This window comes from Bos javanicus, chromosome 17, assembly GCF_032452875.1.
Source record: "Bos javanicus breed banteng chromosome 17, ARS-OSU_banteng_1.0, whole genome shotgun sequence".
Lineage (NCBI taxonomy): Eukaryota > Metazoa > Chordata > Mammalia > Artiodactyla > Bovidae > Bos > Bos javanicus.
Window position 1 is genome coordinate 62,538,330 of NC_083884.1, and position 17,457 is coordinate 62,555,786.

Sequence of the window (17,457 nt, forward strand, 5' to 3'; positions counted from 1 at the left end):
TTTTCAGCTTCATTGGCCAGTGTCGGTTTTACCTGTTCAATATATTAAGTTTTTGCCATCTTGTTATGAAAGCCATCATAATGTTCATGCCACTTCATTGTGCTGAAGATGGTGTGGTGAATATTTAACATACTTACAGTGACATTCTCCCATCTATAAAAACACAGTGTTGGTACACTTAGAGCATGGCACGCATCTGACTAGTTTCCCTTGTGATCACAGAGAAGTAATTCAGCCAGATGTGATGGAGGAAATGGTGGTATCATGTGTTATTAAGCACTTGAACTTAGTTGATGCACTGCAGTCCCTAATAAATTTCCAGTATCAAGAAGAACATGCTGAGGAATATGATTTACTGTGTAAAATCATGGGAGAGACATTTAAGAAACTCAATGCCATGGAGAGACAGCTGCAGGTAAGTAAAAGTTAAAAGCATTTAGATGTCTCTTATAACTGTTGGAAATGACATCTTTCCTAAAAATTTAATGATGTTTAAAAAGTGATCTGAAAAAAAAAATATTGAATGAGTATATTCTGTAACAGAAACTAACATAGTAGAAAAAGAAGTATCTGAATTTTAAAAAGTTATTGTGACTAAAATTTCTAAAGTCACAGATTCCTTATTTTGCATCTAGTTTCATGTTGTTTTCTATTTTAATATGTCAGAGTGTTGCAGAATTGGAACAGAAATGGCAGAGTGAAGTTGATGATGCCATGCAGGGGAAACTGGAGAACAACATGCCTTTCTTCTATGATTACCATTTCAATGAGGTGAGCAAGTTGTATGACTCATCACTGGGCATTGCTGTTGTCATATTAAGTCGGCCAAAAAGTTTGCTCAGGTTTTTCTGTAACAATAAAAAAAATGTCATTCTTAAAATGTTGCATACCTCAAAATGTACCCAATCTCTAAAAAAGGTTAAATAAAGTTGTTTAGGTTAACATGTTAGTGATACAAAGAGTCAGTTACTCAAATTATTCAACTGATTAAACAGTTTTATAGAGCAGTTATTATCATTGCCAAATTCTGCTTTCAAGCCTTTTTTAAAAAAGACAAGAGTTACAAACAATAAAGAAATCCCTGGAAAGTAGTCAATGCCATTTTTAATCATTAAAATATCAAGTAGTAACTTATAAATGTGCTTCTGGTGTAGAAACATGGACCAAAGGTGGGTTTTTGTCCCTGAAATTTTCTGTTTCTTGTAACACGTACAGTAAAATTCGGTTTTTGCAGATCCTGCATACCATCTTTTCTTGATTTTTCCTTCTTTAGAACAAAATGAAAGAACTAGAACTTTTGTGTTCAATGAAGGAAGTCTCCTTTGATGGAAATGATCTTGAAAACATGGTGCTATCTCTGAGGTTAGTGATGTTAGTAACTGTAAAGCTAATTTATCACCTTGATGCTCAAAATAAAATGCAAAGATCGCATCTCTTAACAGATATTTTAAAAAATATTATGCATTCACTAAATATTTTAGAGTTGAAACTTCTTTGGTATTTGGAAATTTTGATTTTAACCTTCAAGAGTTAGCATATAGGCATCTAAAACTGGGCAAGAGGAACTAAAACTGGCTGCAGTTAAAGCACTGCCTTCCTTGGATGGGACAGGGAGAAGGCGGGCAATGTTTATCAGGTTACTTCCATTTCATTTCTCCTCTGTCTTCTCATACCCTTTGTGATTAAACACTGGTTTTGGTAAACCAGAGGACGACTAAATGCACATCAGTCTTTCTTTACAGGGAGAAGTTCCTACAAGAAGTGAATTCTCTTATTCAGAAACCCTCGCACCCACTGGCTAAAACGAAGACGTTAGTGAAGAGTCTAATGAACCGAGCTGAGCTGTTGCTGCACGTCACCATTGCAGCCCAGTCTGGCCTCACGAGAAGCATCTCAGGGACCCCCGCGGAAACACCGGGTACTGCTGACAGCAAGCCCTACAAGGCTCTCTACACTAGTCTGTTCATAAAACATACACTAGCTATTTAAAAAAAAGAAAGAAAATAACTCTTGTGTACTTGTAGAAAGGAAAAAAAGGAAATTTCAATGTTATTTTGCTTTTTACTTTTTCTAGCCAAGAAATGCTTTCCATTGAAGTCATGTGGTACTTTGTGAGTCATCTGAGCATTGGGGGGTGCCTTGTCACCTGCCTTGTTTAGTTTTGGGGGAGCATCTAAGGTGTGCAGTGACATATATTTTTATTATCCAGTGATCCTCACTTTTAGATTATAGATTATCGTTTTCATAGTAACATATAATTAGTCAACTTTGTGAATTCTGTACTGCATCATATTTTCCTCTTGAAACTGAGTTTGCATTTCCTCTTTAGTAATTATGTGGAATCTTCTAGCATACATTTGCACTATTAATTTTTTTCCTGGTCACATTTTAATTGTTAGCCTGAGAATACACTTCTCAGGGAAATCAATGAGTCTTCTTACTTAAGTCAGATCCACAACACTGGGCAGACCCCATAATAGCAAGTGTTAATTCTCACTCAAGAGAATAAGTCATAAACATGTTCTTAAATGAAGGACTCCGTGTTGTCTAGCCCCATTGCCTGATGGACACTATGGAACAAGTGAACTTGTTTTCATCCCAGCTGACTACCTAGGGCTCTTCTCACTAGGGACAGAAGTCTAGGATGACTCCTAGGTTTCTGATCTCAGTAATAGGGTTTCCCCCCTTGAGAGCATCAAGGGAAGCTTTCCAGACATGAGATAATGATCACATGCCAAGGTGATCTGCTGTGCCACGTCTCTGGCCGTATTAGCCTGAGTTCATTAAAGGCCCCCCCAAAAGTTTCCCACTCAGTAAGGTCAGTGATGCTTTCCAGGAGGCTCTTGGCACCAGAGATGATGAACCAGTAGTTTCCTAAGAGATAATATTATAATTTTTTTTTAGATTGAAACTATCTAACTGTTCTTAAGACAGATTCAAAATGACCTCAACTTTCTTAACATCTTTTTTCTTAGCTGATCAGCACATGCAGTTTTGTCTGCTTCCATTAAAGTATTCTTTTACAAAACACCTATTTCCTGGATAGGAGCCACATGTCTTATAGGAAGGGCCAGTCAGATTCTAGGAAAAGTGTAATATTTAGTCACACCAGCTATGATCAAAGCAGAGGTTTCACCAAATGGCATTAAGTCAGCAAAGTAAATCCAGGATTAAAGGGGGATCAAAGGCCATCTCTGAAAAAAAATGATCTGCATTTATTTGAATTAAGATTATTTGCTTCCAGAGACTATTTTCTCTATCCTCTCTTGATTTTTAGAATCCTTATATTAAAGTTAACAATGGGAATTCCTTGGCAGTCCCATGGTTAGTACTCCTAGCTTTCACTCCTGATGACCCTGGTTTAATCCCTGGTTAGGGAACTAAGATCCCACCAGCCACATGGCCTGGCCAAAATAAATAAAAACATAAAGTTAACACTGTTAGTTTATGAAATTAAATGAATTTTTCAGGTTTTTTTTGGAAACCCAATTTAATAAAAGAATGTGGTTTTTCAAGCTGAAGTAATATTTTAACCTTGGTATTTGAGGTTTAAACCTCGGTTTTCAAATTTTTTTAAAATTGGCCTAAAAATCATCTGTGCATGGTGCTGGCTGGTTTGGGGGCCAATTTCCTGGAAAGCGAAGGTACTCTTAGTTTGGTGGTTCCTTGTTGGTTTTTGCTGTCGCTGTGTCATTCTTACAAATAGGACAGCAGATACGTCAACCTTCTTCTTCCTTTCTGTTCCAGCTTGTAAATCAGCCTCTGAAACAAAGGTGATCTCTCATGCTGTGCGTCAGCCTGTTTTCCTTCGCAGCATGTCGGCTCCCTCTGACCTGGAAATGATCGGTAATGAAGATTTGGAATTTACTAGAGCAAATCAGAGGTAAATAGCTGAGGGCCAAGGTCGGATCCCCCACATGCTGCCACGCACGTTCACCACAGCACACTCCCTGAACGGGTCTCTTGTTTGGCCATAGGCGGCGCCACGTGACCAGCCACCGCAGCAGCTCCTTCACACTCCTGCAGTCATTGGCCATAGAGGACAGCAGGGACAAGCCCACCTACAGCGTCCTGCTGGGGCAGCTGTTTGCTTTCATCGGCACCAACCCTGACCAAGCTGTACGCCCATGTTTTTTGTTTGTTGGTTTTGTAATATTTATTTGTTTGAGTGTGCTGGGTCTTAGTTGTGGCATGCAGGATCTAGTTCCCCAACCAGGAATCGAGCCCGGGTCCCCTACATAGTGAACTGGGAGCTCCAGCTGCTGGACCACTGGGGATGTCCCTGTACATCACGTTTTGCTAAGTAGCTGAGTAGCGCAAGAGGTGCTGTGACCGCAGGAGTCAGGTGTACTTCCTTCTCACATGTTCAGGTGTCCAGCAGCAGCTTTCTTCTGGCCGCACAGACGAGATGGCGGCGGGGAAACACCCGCAAGCAGGCGTTGGTGCACATGCGGGAGCTGCTGACGGCTGCCGTGCGAGTCGGGGGAGTGACACACCTTGTGGGTCCAGTGACAATGGTCCTGCAGGGAGGACCCAGGTCAGTTGTTTCTGTTAGTTTATCCCATCCTGTCTGGAATGGGCAAAGGCCATTGCAGAGATTCCTCTTGGGGCCAAATGTTAGATCATGGTGTTTGCTAGTGTTTTCCAGTAAAATAATACATTTTTCTAAAAATGGTACAGGATAGAATTAAAAAATTTACCACATGTAACAAAAAGTAAATTCTCCTGACCTTCCTTTTCTAAATTCCACTATTATAGTTGTTTCATCAACTATACACACGTAAATAGCTATTTCATTGTCCTTGTATGCTTAAGTGTTTGTGTGTGATTTTTTTTTTTAAACTCAGTTCAGGTTATATTTCACGTGCCTTATTATAATCAGTTGTTTTCCTCAATAAATTTTGGACATCTGTATCTTTTCATGTTAATATGTATAGCTCTGCTTTATAGCTTTTAAGACCTTTTACAGAGCTCTATTGTATGCTATATTTACTTAACTCCTCAGCTGCTGATGAACACATGGGTTCATTCATTCTCTCTTTCACTCTCTATCTTTTCTTTTATCCCTCCTTTCTTCCTGTTTTGTTTTGCTTTTCTATTAACAGTAGTGCTGTAGTCAACAACCTTATATACCTATATTTTTGTATACTTTGGTGCTTATTTTTATTGGGTCAAATTTCTAATAACATAATTATAGATATTAACTTTGAGGAAGGGTTTATAACTTATTTGTGAGGAGTTTTTCTATACTAATGCCCGACTGGGCTTCAAAGATACTTAGATAGACATAGAAAAGGCGTTCTTGCGAAGACTGGACTACAACTGCTGGAGGCTGCTTGTGCATCCTGACAGCTCTCAGGAACTCTGGCCAAGAAGCAGAAGCAATAGCTGGAGGGAAACATGAACTAAGAGCTAACATGACTGTCTTGAGAAAAATTTCTGTGTCGATCAGGAGAAGCCAGGTTATTTTTTGGAAACAAACAACTCCCAAAATCTCAGTAGCTTAAAAAACTAAATTTTAGTTTTTGCTCATGTCCCTCACAAGTCTATCTTGGCTCGTGGTAATTACAGAGAGCTTGGGACAGAGGAGGGGACAACCATCTTGGAAAGCTGTCAGGCCCCTAGTCAGAGCTCTGACTCATTGGCCAGACTAGTCACATGCCCACCCGACCACAGCGGTTCCCAGAAGGCGTAGTGAGTTACACTAATGATTACCACAGCTCATTTCCAGAACTTTCTCTGTAACACTGGCAGCATTATTCCTTTTCCCCTCATTACATTATATTTTCCTCGTGACATTATTAACGCCATATGTCAGACATTTTAAAAAGTGTGGAAAATCCCCAAAGTACAAGATAAAAATCACCTGTAAATCCGTTTTAAAAACCCATTAATGTTTTAGCATATTTGTTCAGTCTTTATTCTAACCTTAGTGATCTCCTATAATGTTTTTAGTGCTTATATAGCATTGCATCATATCCTTGAACCTTTATTAAGCCAATTTCCTATTTTTAAATCATAGTTTTTGTTTATTTCACTATTATAAGCAATATTATGTTGCATATCTTTGTACATAAATTCAATAGTTCCAGTTTTCAACTAAAATTAATTGCTGTAGAATCTATCCCAGGTTGTGTTTTTACATTGGGAAAGTCTTATTTCCCAACTGGATTCTCATATTCTGCTAATTATTGGAGTATGAACTTGCAAAGGATACTTAGCTAATATATTTGTGTCTTGGTTTTCTCATTAGTACAATTGCATTTATGGTATTCAGTACTGCATGGGATGAGGTAGGCCTGTCTCAAATGAATGGTTTCATTATTAAATAAATTTGGGAAATGTTGGGTGCCTTTCTCCTGCTCCAAGAGATATGAAGGACTTTAAAGCCTTGAGTTGTCCTGGAGTGAGGAACCCTGCTTACCTTTACCTAACCTAGGATTTCCCAGAGCATCCTAGAGTGTGGGCATTGTCTCTGAGGCACTCTTAGGAAGCCTGCCCAACAGCCTTCTGTAGTCCTGCACTTTGGGAAACACCAGTCTCCAAGGTTCCTTCAGTTCTGGATTCATCTAGCCACTTTTGCGTTTCTCAGAAGACCTCTCCTGCTTTCGTGTTCACTATTGCTGTTCTTGACACAGTTGAGGAAGCCTGAGCTTTGGTTCTGTTTTGTAGAATTGAAGAACTGACCTGTGGTGGGATGGTCGAGCAGGTCCAGGAAGCCTTCGGTGAGACCATGACCTCTGTGGTGTCTTTGTGCGCACGTTACCCTATCGCATGTGCAAATAGCATCGGACTCTTGTGCACTATACCTTATACCAGGTAAGCAAAGAAATGCTTTTTAGTGTATGTAAGTTATACCACAGTGTCACCAATTAAATAGAAATATTTTTATTTATTAAAAATATTTTTAAAAAGGATTTTTTGGTTTTGATTATCCAGTGACACTATCACTCTGATTAAATGAGCTTGTCGCCTGACAAATGCCTAAAGTTACTATGTAAATACTTATTGTTGAGTTCCTACGTGATCAAAGTTGGATCCCCATTAGAAATTATGTTACATAGTCAAAATGGAAAAGTTTGAAGGAAAGAAAAGGTCCCTAGGAAGTTACTTCTTATATTGGGCAAAACTTTTTGCCTTTGCACATTTCCTTTCTTCATTACTTGATTAAGAGTTTGAAGATGTCAAGCATTCATGAAGTCAGTCTTTAAATCCCCTTATGATAAAATACGCAATTTTTTTTCTATTATGATAACCTTGTGTTGATTCCATTGATTTTTACTTTGCTGTCCTGTATGAACTAACCAGAACTTGAAATTCATTATTTATGAAGGAAGTTGTCATTCTAAAAATTTCTGTGTTGAGTTTTACATGGTAGCATCCTACGTTGTAAATAAAGGACTATATTGACATATTTTATGGCCCTTTGATAATCTGGATCTTAAGTGAGAAGTTCCTAAGAGCTGGTCAGTTATGTTTCTTTCAATCAACCCTTTCTGCCTGGCCAGGAGTGAAGAGAAGTGCCTGGTGCGGAGTGGCCTTGTCCAGCTCATGGATCGACTATGCAGCTTGAGCAGTCAGACTGAGTCCAGCTCCAGTGAGAAACAAACCAAGAAGCAGAAGGTGGCCACCATGGCCTGGGCAGCCTTCCAGGTGCTTGCCAACCGCTGCGTTGAATGGGAAAAAGAAGAAGGTGAGGAGCAGGATCCCTTTCTATAACAGAGCTCCTTGATTTCTTCTATCGATGTGTTTTTTTTTTAATTTAGTATTTGTGCTGGATGAGGAAAAGAAAGACTATTAAATTACATAACTAGATTGATTTAATCAATTATGATTTCATGGGAGGCTCTTCAACAGCATGGTTCTGTGAAAATTTATCACTGTGTTATGACATTTAACAATATCCTAACGCAAAAGACATTATGCTAAGTGAAATAAGCCAGGCACAGAAAGACAAATACTGCAGTGATCTCACTTATGTGTGGAATCTAAAATGCCAAACAGATAGAAACCAGAGAGTAGAACAGTGGTCACCACGGCTAGGGGGCAAGGGGGATGGGGAGATTTTGTTCCAAAGGACACACTTTCTGCTGTAAGATGAGTAAGTTCTGGAGCCCTAATGTACAGTTTTGTGATTAGAGTTCATGATGCTTCACTTATACTTGAAACTCACTGAGAAGATGTCTTGTATTTTCACAGAGAGGTAATCATCACGTTGTATACCTTTTAAAACACTCACATTATACAATCTGAGTATATACAGTTTTTATTTGCTAGTCACACCTCAGTAAAGCTGAGGGGGCTGGGAGGAGTGATGACCACCTGAAAGAGGATAGTAACCCCGGAAATTGAAGACATCTTTCCTTTCCTTCTTGCCATCACTGCTAATGGTATCTGAGTAGATACTTTTATGAAATGATTTTTCAGTTGTGCTTTTGAGATGCTATTTCCAAATCATATGTTCAGTCAGCAATCCAACTTAAAAAGTAAACTTGAAGGATAACTCCTCCATACTATCCCAGGTATATAACATGTCATTCGCTGTGCGTTTTATTGTTCTGGGAGCCAGGCATAGGATGACTAAGGCATCGTTCCTCCCCTTAAAATATATGGTCCAGTGGGAGAAATAGGCCAGTGAACAAATAATTCCAGTGCAATCAATGCTGTGATCAAGGTGAGCACACGGTGCTGTAGGAGAAGCATAGAGGTCCTTACAGACCCTCTGTACTAAGGAATCAGGCAGAGCTTCCAAAGAAGGTGATGTGAGCATTTTTCTTGAGGGGTAAAGGAGACTTCCCAAGTAGAATGAACAGTCAGTGGCAAATAACTTTTGTGGCTTTTATGAGAGGTGCTTGAAAATGGAGAAATCCAAGAAAATCTTTTATTGTGTTTGAGAAGAGGTCGGGTGTGAGTTAAATATCAAGAAGTTTTCCAAAAAAGAAACAGACTCACAGACAACAAACTAGTGTTTACCAGTGGGGAAAGGGAGAGAGGAGGGGCTATATAAGGGGAGGGCACTGTGACAGTGAGAGTGACGTCGCTCAGTCGTGTCCGACTCTGCGACCCCATGGACTGTGCCCACCAGGCTCCTCAGGCCGTGGAATTTTCCAGGCAAGAGTATTGGAGTGGGTTGCCATTGCCTTCTCCAGGGGATCTTCCTGACCCAGGGATCGAACCCAGGTCTCCCTCATTGCAGGCAGATGCTTTACAGTCTGAGCCACCGGGGAAGCCCCAAACAGTTGTGCATAAAGTAAGCTACAAGGACATACTGGACAACACAGGGAATATAGCCAATATTTTATAACTAAAAATGGAATACAACCTTTAAAAATTGTGAATCACTATATTGTACACCTGTAATTTATATTGTACGTCAACTACTTTATGGGAAAAAAAATGATGTTTTCATCCCAGTAAAATGATAATTCTTCCCTGTCAAAATATGTTTCTGGGTTTTGTGTGGATTAATTATATTCAGTTTTAATTAAGAAAAATGTCTTTTCCTGGGACTTCCCTGGTGGTCTAGTGCTAAAGAATCCACCTTGCAATGCAGGGAACGCAGGATCAATCTCTGGTTGGGGAACTAAGATCCCACATGCCTTGGAGCAGCTGAGCCTGCAGGCTGCAACTACTGAAGATAAAAGAAAAAAAAAGAATTATGTATTTCCCCAACATTGAATCATTTTTCAAGTTACTGTTACCTTCTTTATGTTTCTGTGTGTGCTTAGTTGTTCAGTCGTGTCGGACTCTGCAACCCCATGGACTGTATAGCCCACCAGGTTCCTCTGTCCATGTGGATTCTCCAGGCAACAATACTGGAGTGGGTTGCTATGCCAAGTTGTTATCTAATGGGAGACACTAATCAGATGGCTAACAAAATACTGAGCAGGTTAAAGAAAAATTGGGCAAAGGGAGGCTTTAGTGCAGACCCGCCACAGCTGTAGACTCACCATGCTTTCCTGGGATTTTCACCATGCTTTTTCTTGCTTGAACTCTGAAGGCGGCTCCACAGAGGCTGTGCACTCAGGTCTGGCCCGTCAGGTGTCCAGCCTTCTCACGAATCACCTTGCCCGAGCGACCGAGTGCTGTGGCAACCAGGCTGCCGGGAACGATGCCCTCCAGGACGTCCTGAGTCTCCTCAATGATCTCTCGAGGTATGGAAGGGCCCCTGGAGCTATGGGAGGAGGTGGTTTTTCCTCTGAATGATGGAATTCCTTTGGGGAGAGGGTGGCTGTCTTTAGAAACATCTAAATTACTAGGCTGTCCTGACATGCTCCTGCCTCAAGAAAAATAGTAGAGAATACAGTTGTTGAAAAATAGCATTTAGTTCCAAAATGTGGAAAGTATTTATTTGAATATATATACCACAAAATTACATATTATCATTTGCTCCAATACTTTGCTGGTAACAGCTGCTAGCCTTTCAGATCAGTACCACTGCATTTAGTAACCAAACAGCTTAACCTTCATTATAGCAAGATTAAAGACTAACCAGCCAGGACTTGTAATTAATTCACCTTCTCATGCTGTGTCTTTGAAAGAAGATATTCTTGGGAGGTTTAATCATGTGTGAGCTGTGAGGCCCACAGAGGTTTGTCCACCTAAGGCTGCTTATTCACTGGTTTCTGCTGAAATGTAACAGGTTCAGCTGTGGCAGAGCCCAGACTCTTGAGGTCTGTACAGCACTGTATTATCTCTTTGGTCTTGAAGCACTTCTTGAAAAGGAATAAAAGACTAAATTAAAAGCCTCCTAGCTTGGGCTTCTAAGCCTTGATGCTCTGTGAATCATGCTGAACTAGAGGATCTCAATTAACTAAACATAAGGAATCAAAAAATTTTCAAAAATCTTTTAAAGTATTACTCGTCAATTATGAGCCTTCATCAGATGGTTATAACAAAACCTTCATAAAAACATATTGCCAAAAATCTGTGTCTTCCCATGAAATCTGAAGTCAGTTTGTTTAACCTCATTGAGGGAACCTTTGTTTCTGAATTTCTATAGATCAACGTCCCCAGCATTGTGGCCCTTTTCTTCTTCTCTTTGCAGGAGTCATATAGGTAAAGCCATCCTGAGCCAGCCAGCTTGTGTGTCCAAACTCCTCTCCCTGCTACTTGACCAACGCCCATCCCCAAAGCTGGTTCTTATCATTCTTCAGCTGTGCCGGGCGGCACTCCCGCTGATGAGCGTAGAAGACTGTGGGAACGTGGAGCTCCCACCCTGGAGCTACTCCGTCCCCTCCCTAAACAGCGAGCAGGAGGATCCCAGCGACCCAGCGTCCAAGATCGCCTCGCTGCTCTTGGCAAAGCTGGCAGACTACGTGGTCCCAGGTGAGTCACATCCAGGACTGGAGAAAGGCACCGTCACTTCCTGTGGATGATCAGACCAAGCTTTCCCTTGTCCACAGTCGCAGCTGTGCTTCCTATGATAAAAGGCAAGGGGGAAAGGGTAGGAGAGAGGGAGGAAAGAGAGATTCCAAAGCCAGTGCTTCCCCCATCCAGGGGAGCTGCACAAACAACTTTTTGCAATTTTTCTGTTTGCTTAAAGGATGTCAGACAGTCCTTTCTCCAACCGCTTCCGAACCTGACACCACATTGACAAAAACCAGCCCCAAGAATTCCTTAAAAGGCGATAAAGATCCTGGAGAAGAGAGTGAAGCAGTGGATGGCAAGCTCTCTATCTTCATCCACAAGCGGGAAGACCAGTCGTCCCATGAAGTTCTGCAGCCATTACTAAGGTGATGATCTTAATAGTCCATGCCTTCAAGCATGAGCCACGTCACAGGCACTGTGCTGAGTAAGCCCCTTACAGATGTCAACCATCTCAGCCCTCATCACAAGTAATCACTGCTACTATCATCCCTGTCGTTACACACAGACAAACTGAGGCAGAGCTGAAACGCAGACACAGGTCCCTCTGACTTTAGAGCCTGAAATTTTAACCATAACTCTGTACTGTCTCTCTGGACCCGACAGAGTGGAAGTCCTATTGAGTATGTATCATTTGTGTCCAACCAAATCTGTAGTGTGACCTCAGCTGTGAGAAGGAATAATGCAGCTTGGTTTTCAGTTATGGGCATCCCTCAGTCATAGTAAAATTAGGGATACCATTGACTATGAGGTAAAGAAGAAACTTTTTCAAAAGCCATAATTAATTGGAAGTATGAACAATATGATTGCCCAACAAAGAAGTAAAAAATATAATTATTGTCCAAAGATTACAAACCTGCAGGGCCCTGTTAGTGGAATCCAGGACAATGAGAAGGTCCCACAGAACACAAACTCCTAAATTTAGGAGAAATTTAGGGAATTTAGAAGAGAAATTTAGGGAATTTAGCAGAGATGTTTGTCTCAGATGGAAGAATCCTCTCTTCAAATGAATGATGGTGTCATCCTCATAATCAGGTCCCTTGTCTGCCATGATAGAAACCAAAAGCACTGTGGGCTACTGGCATAGGCTAAGCTGAGTCAGGGGAAGTCAGCGCACAGATGAAGAAATTTCCAAGGCACATTCCTGGGCACTGTGAAATGTCATCATACAAACTTGGTGAAAGCTTTTTTGAGAGCCAGGTTGAGGAGGCAGGGGGAGCTAAATTCTTAGAAAGGGAGATCCAGTCATTAACACCCAGGCAGCAGTCCAGGCTGTTATTAAAACTGCCTTACTTGGAGATTTAGATCCCTCACTGAGGCCTCCCATGGGCCTGGCCTTCTCTTTATTTTAGGATCAGCTTGTCACTTAGTTTGTCATCTTCACACAGGTTTTTAATTATCGTTATAACTAAAAAAAATTGTTTTGATCCCAAAAAGTGCTATAATTGAGCAATAAAGAGCGTTTCCTTTCGAAAAATTGAGTCTTACTGTGGATTTTTGTTACAGCGTGTAGTGGTGGCCTGACCGTTACCAGGTTGCCTCATGGCCTGCAGTCCCCAGCTGTGACCATCCTGTAAAATCATTGCCTCTCTCTGACTTCCCATTTCAGTAGCTCAGAAGGACGGCCCTTCCGACTTGGTACTGGTGCCAACATGGAGAAAGTTGTGAAAATGGACCGAGACATGACGAAGGTAACCCCAACGTGGAGGAACCTGCTCCAACGAGAACCACAGTTGAGAACATTTGCCAGGCTTCAGGTTTTCAGGAGAAATTTTTTTTTAAACATTCACGTTACCACAAAGAAGCAGTGTGAGAAATTGAAGTCATTGAGGCTATTTTCAGGAAGATTAGTCAAAATCAATTTATCATCTAACCAACAAGGACCTACAGTGTAGCACATGGAACTCTACTCAGTGTTGTATGACAGCCTGGATGGGAGGGAAGTTAGGGGGGAATGGATACATGTATATGTATAGCTGAGTCCCCTGCACTGTTCACCTGAAACTATCACAGTATTGTGTTTTGTTTTAATCGAAGGATAATTTGCTTTACTGTTCATTTTGCATTGGTTTCAACCAAACATCAACATGAATCAGCCATAGGTTTACCCACGTTGAAACTATCACAATATTGTTAATACCCAATAGAAAATAAAAAGTTTAAATTAAAAAAGATCAATTTATCATTAATATTAAAATATGGAAGAGAACTCTTGATTTTGACCTAGAAATTTTCTTAGCTCTGTTAAGAAAGTTCTACAGCATAAAAGATAGTTTAAAAGTGATCATAGGGTGAAAGGTTAAATGAGTAATAATATTGGATAATAAGAAATAAAGACAAATAGCCCATAAAAAATATGTTCAGTCTCACAAATTACACAGTAAATAAATAAAGGGAAAGAATAAAAATAATAGTACCGTGTCTTTTTACCTTATCACCCTGATAATGTTAAGATTGATGATACCCTTTATTGCCACGGTGAGGGTAAATAGGGCATTTTCAAGTATCCAGAAACAAGCTTATTCTTTTCAGTTCTGTTTGTAAAAAAAATAAAATAGAATTCATGTACCCATAAATAGGGGATTTGTTAAAGAAATTATTACACCCATTTGATGAAATGCTCTGAGCTTCCCTGGTGGCTCAGCAGTAAAGAATCCACCTGCCAATGCAGGAGACTCAAGTTCGATCCCTGGGTTGGAAAGATCCCCTGGAGGAGGAAGTGGCAACCAACTGCAGTTTTCTTCCCTGGGAAATCCTATGGACAAAGGAGCGTGGCGGGCTACAGTCCACGGGGTCACAAAGAGTCGAACATGACTTAGTGACTAAACAATAACAACGAAATACTGTCTAACCATAAAAGTAACCAGATATGTCTATGTTGACATGGATATTCATGATATTTTATGGTATCAGATTCATATGAATGAACAAAATTCACAATGTTTTGATAACTGTTAAAAAGAATTCAAAACTGCTTGTAGCATGACCTATGATTCTGTATGTCAGAATCTGCAGGGAAAAAATTCTGGCAGACTAGCAGTGATCTCTGTCTGGCTGAGGACAAGGGATATGTGTGGAGATTTAACTTTCTACAGTTCTAATATTTTAGTATTTGCATCTATAAAAATGAGCCTAGATGGAGGACACAGATTTTTTAACAAATAGTGCTGAGAAGAGTGAAAAGAGTATCACGAGAATCTTTAAACTGACCCCCAGGGTGGCTGCTGTGAGGTGATTACGGAAGAGGCGGCAGCTGCTCTGCGAAAAGCGACCAAGTGGGCACAGTCAGGCCTCATTGTCAGTGTTGGGCCACCCGTGGAGTCTCTCAACCCAGAGGCCGTGAGCGGGCTGTCCACAGGGGACAAGAAGAAGACTGCCCAAACCTCCATTTGCCGAGAGAGAAACTCTGAACTCGCCAGGTAAAGTCTTCCTAGGACAGAAGCTGTCTACTCTCTTCTCAGACTTCCTGTGTGAGGGGCTTGTTTTGAGGGTTTTAATTTTATTTTTTTATATTTTATTTTGTAGAGTATTTATTTTTATTTACGTATTTATTTTTGGCCTTGCCACATCACATGCGGGATCTTAGTTCCCCGTCTAGGAATTGAACCATGCCCCCTGCATTGGGAGTGAGAAGTCACTGGACCGCCAGGGAAGTCCTGAAGGTTTTAATTTTATATCCTCCCCTTGACCTGCTGGAAGTGAGGAAGTGAGGCTTAAAATACCCAGCATTCGTAGTAGCTGCTCTTGAAGTCGAGTCAACCAGTGATGACCATTCACTTGGTGGATCTGATGCTGTGAGGGACGAATAGGGAGGCCCTCCAGCCTGAGTGCACATCTGAAACTGGAGGACTCTTTTTCTGAGAAAGGCCACCACCAGGAACACCAGCTACAGTTTTTTTGAGCAGCAGTAGTAAATTCTGGCCTTGCTTCCTTTACTTCATCCAAACGATACTTGTCACCATTCCAGCTGTGTACAGAAGGATGAGCACATGTTGCCCCTGATAAGTTTGGGTGACATTTTATGCTTGCCGGCCAGAGGCAGATGCAGAGAAGTCATCAAAATCCACTTTTTCTAGTATGGAGCTGGCCAAAAAGTTTATTAAGTTTTTTCAGTAATATCTTGCAGAAAAACACAAACCAACTTTTTGGCTAACTCATCATAATTAGAAAATGTTTCCATCTGGTGCCAAGTCTAAAGCCACTCTTCTGGCTTCTTTACCATCACGGGGCCTTGACACTTTTCCCTGTTGACACTTGCAGGACCGACCCCGTCCGACCTTTCATCAGTGGGCACGTGGCAAACAGCATGGCTGCTGAGGTGATCGCCTTGCTTCATAGCTTGCTGATGGCACCTGAGTCAAATGCTGCTCAGATATGGACCACGACAGCAGAGAAGGTTAGTACGCTGTTATTGCTTAAAGGAGGAAGCAGGACAGAAGTCAGTTTTTTGTTCTAGCAAGGGACATTGTAACAGAGAGAGTCCCCACTTCAGCCAGATAGACTTGTGTTCCCCCTGGAATCTGCTTTGATTTAGTTGTTTCAACTCTGTTAACCCACATCTCCTATCACTGCCAGTTCTGATTTCACAGAAGGCAGGCTAGTATTCTCAGGGAAAGAATAGCACACCTTGTTTCTCCTCCTTGCTTGTGTTCAATCAGTACTAACATTAGGAAGTCATGCATCCTTGGTTTATTGGATTTGTTAAGTGGAGTTGATGAGTATTAAGGAGGCCTCTGTCGGATTTACACTCCCTGAGCTCTTCAATAATTCATCTTGACAAACTAGTCCAGTCTCCCAAAAACTAGAGTTTGGTCATCAGTTTCCCTATTCATAGTCATTCATCTTGTGAACACCTTATAACATATCCTAAAGGTAACTGGGTGTTCCAAGGTAGGTGATATGCTGTTAAGGTCTTTCTTCAGATAAATTTTTGGCTTTATTTTAGGTTTTTTTTATTTTTTTAACTATGTTTGATTTGCTCATATTTCAAGATTGTTCATTTCCAGTTTTGTCCAATTACATAAGACCAATATGGCAAGAACATCAGTGGTCATTCCTGCTCGTTACTGCACCCCTCCTGTGTCCAGAGTTCCTTTAGTCCAGGGGCCCTGTTGTTGACACTGCACCACCCTTATTATGAAAACAACCAAAGTTCTAACTCCTGCCATGTGGGCTGCTTCATATGTTTAGGTTCTGTCTCGTGCACTGATGTACATTCCACAGTTGGGGAAATATGCAGAAAGCATTCTGGAAAATGGCAGCAGCAGTGGCAGAAAGCTTGCCAAACTTCAGAGAATTGCCCGCCAGGCTGTGGCTGCACTCTGTGCACTTGGAGGCTTCAAAGAGACAATCAAGATCGGGTCTGAGGTCCAGGTAACCAGCCACCATTTTCCCAAGTCATCGCTTTTCCTTGTGTATAAGTCCATTGATTCATCTATCAGCTGTAAGACACCCAGCTGGACAAAAATTCTTGTTTTTTCAAGCTAAGAAACAAGTGGCTTCTCATCCACACAGTGCTGCAGATTATTCAGACATCAGTACAATACTGCACAGTAGTTAAAACGCTTGTGTCCTGTGGTGGTGTTAATATTGGGAGTGTTTTAGAATTGAGGCTTGAATTTGCTTCATACTGTGATCACCTTGACATAAGGTTTTAGGACCTATTATTTTAACTCACATTCAGGGCTTGGCGTCTGCATTATAAGAACCTATTGCTGTAATGCCATAATGACAGCTGTAGATTTACTCCTCCCACTTGTCACATCAGATCGCTGCTCACACCATCAGAGTTGGTAGGTAGTGCTAACCCATCTGTGTCTCTAGGTTTTAGGTAGAGGAATATCAGGAAGCATCGGAGTGGTGGCTTCTATCAACGAACAGGAAGGTATAGCTACGGTCAGATTCCCACCCATAGACTGTAGAAAGACTTCGCAAGCATCAGACACACTGACTATTCCATTGTCTAGACTTTGTGTTCCAAGATCAGAGGTAAGGTGATTTTTAAATGTATCCTCAAATGTCACTGCAAATGGTAACCATCCTGTAATGAATAATACGCACGTGCATAGTGCTGAAGCACAAATACTTGGT

At 41.0% G+C, this 17,457-nt stretch overlaps 1 protein-coding gene across 8 annotated transcripts in view; it reads left to right on the forward strand.

The window, feature by feature from the left end:
• HECTD4 (HECT domain E3 ubiquitin protein ligase 4) overlaps positions 1–17,457 on the forward strand; it is a 170,695-nt gene that overhangs the window by 107,224 nt on the left and 46,014 nt on the right. For all 8 annotated transcript variants that reach the window (XM_061384991.1, XM_061384982.1, XM_061384985.1 and 5 more), the window contains 17 exons: positions 223–415; positions 667–771; positions 1,274–1,362; positions 1,743–1,918; positions 3,748–3,883; positions 3,978–4,119; positions 4,371–4,537; positions 6,673–6,819; positions 7,509–7,693; positions 10,001–10,154; positions 11,048–11,328; positions 11,546–11,735; positions 12,977–13,058; positions 14,584–14,786; positions 15,628–15,763; positions 16,558–16,740; positions 17,191–17,355. In XM_061384991.1, coding sequence (XP_061240975.1) covers positions 223–415; positions 667–771; positions 1,274–1,362; positions 1,743–1,918; positions 3,748–3,883; positions 3,978–4,119; positions 4,371–4,537; positions 6,673–6,819; positions 7,509–7,693; positions 10,001–10,154; positions 11,048–11,328; positions 11,546–11,735; positions 12,977–13,058; positions 14,584–14,786; positions 15,628–15,763; positions 16,558–16,740; positions 17,191–17,355 — 2,734 coding nt within the window. The remainder of the gene's footprint in view (positions 1–222; positions 416–666; positions 772–1,273; positions 1,363–1,742; positions 1,919–3,747; positions 3,884–3,977; positions 4,120–4,370; positions 4,538–6,672; positions 6,820–7,508; positions 7,694–10,000; positions 10,155–11,047; positions 11,329–11,545; positions 11,736–12,976; positions 13,059–14,583; positions 14,787–15,627; positions 15,764–16,557; positions 16,741–17,190; positions 17,356–17,457) is intronic.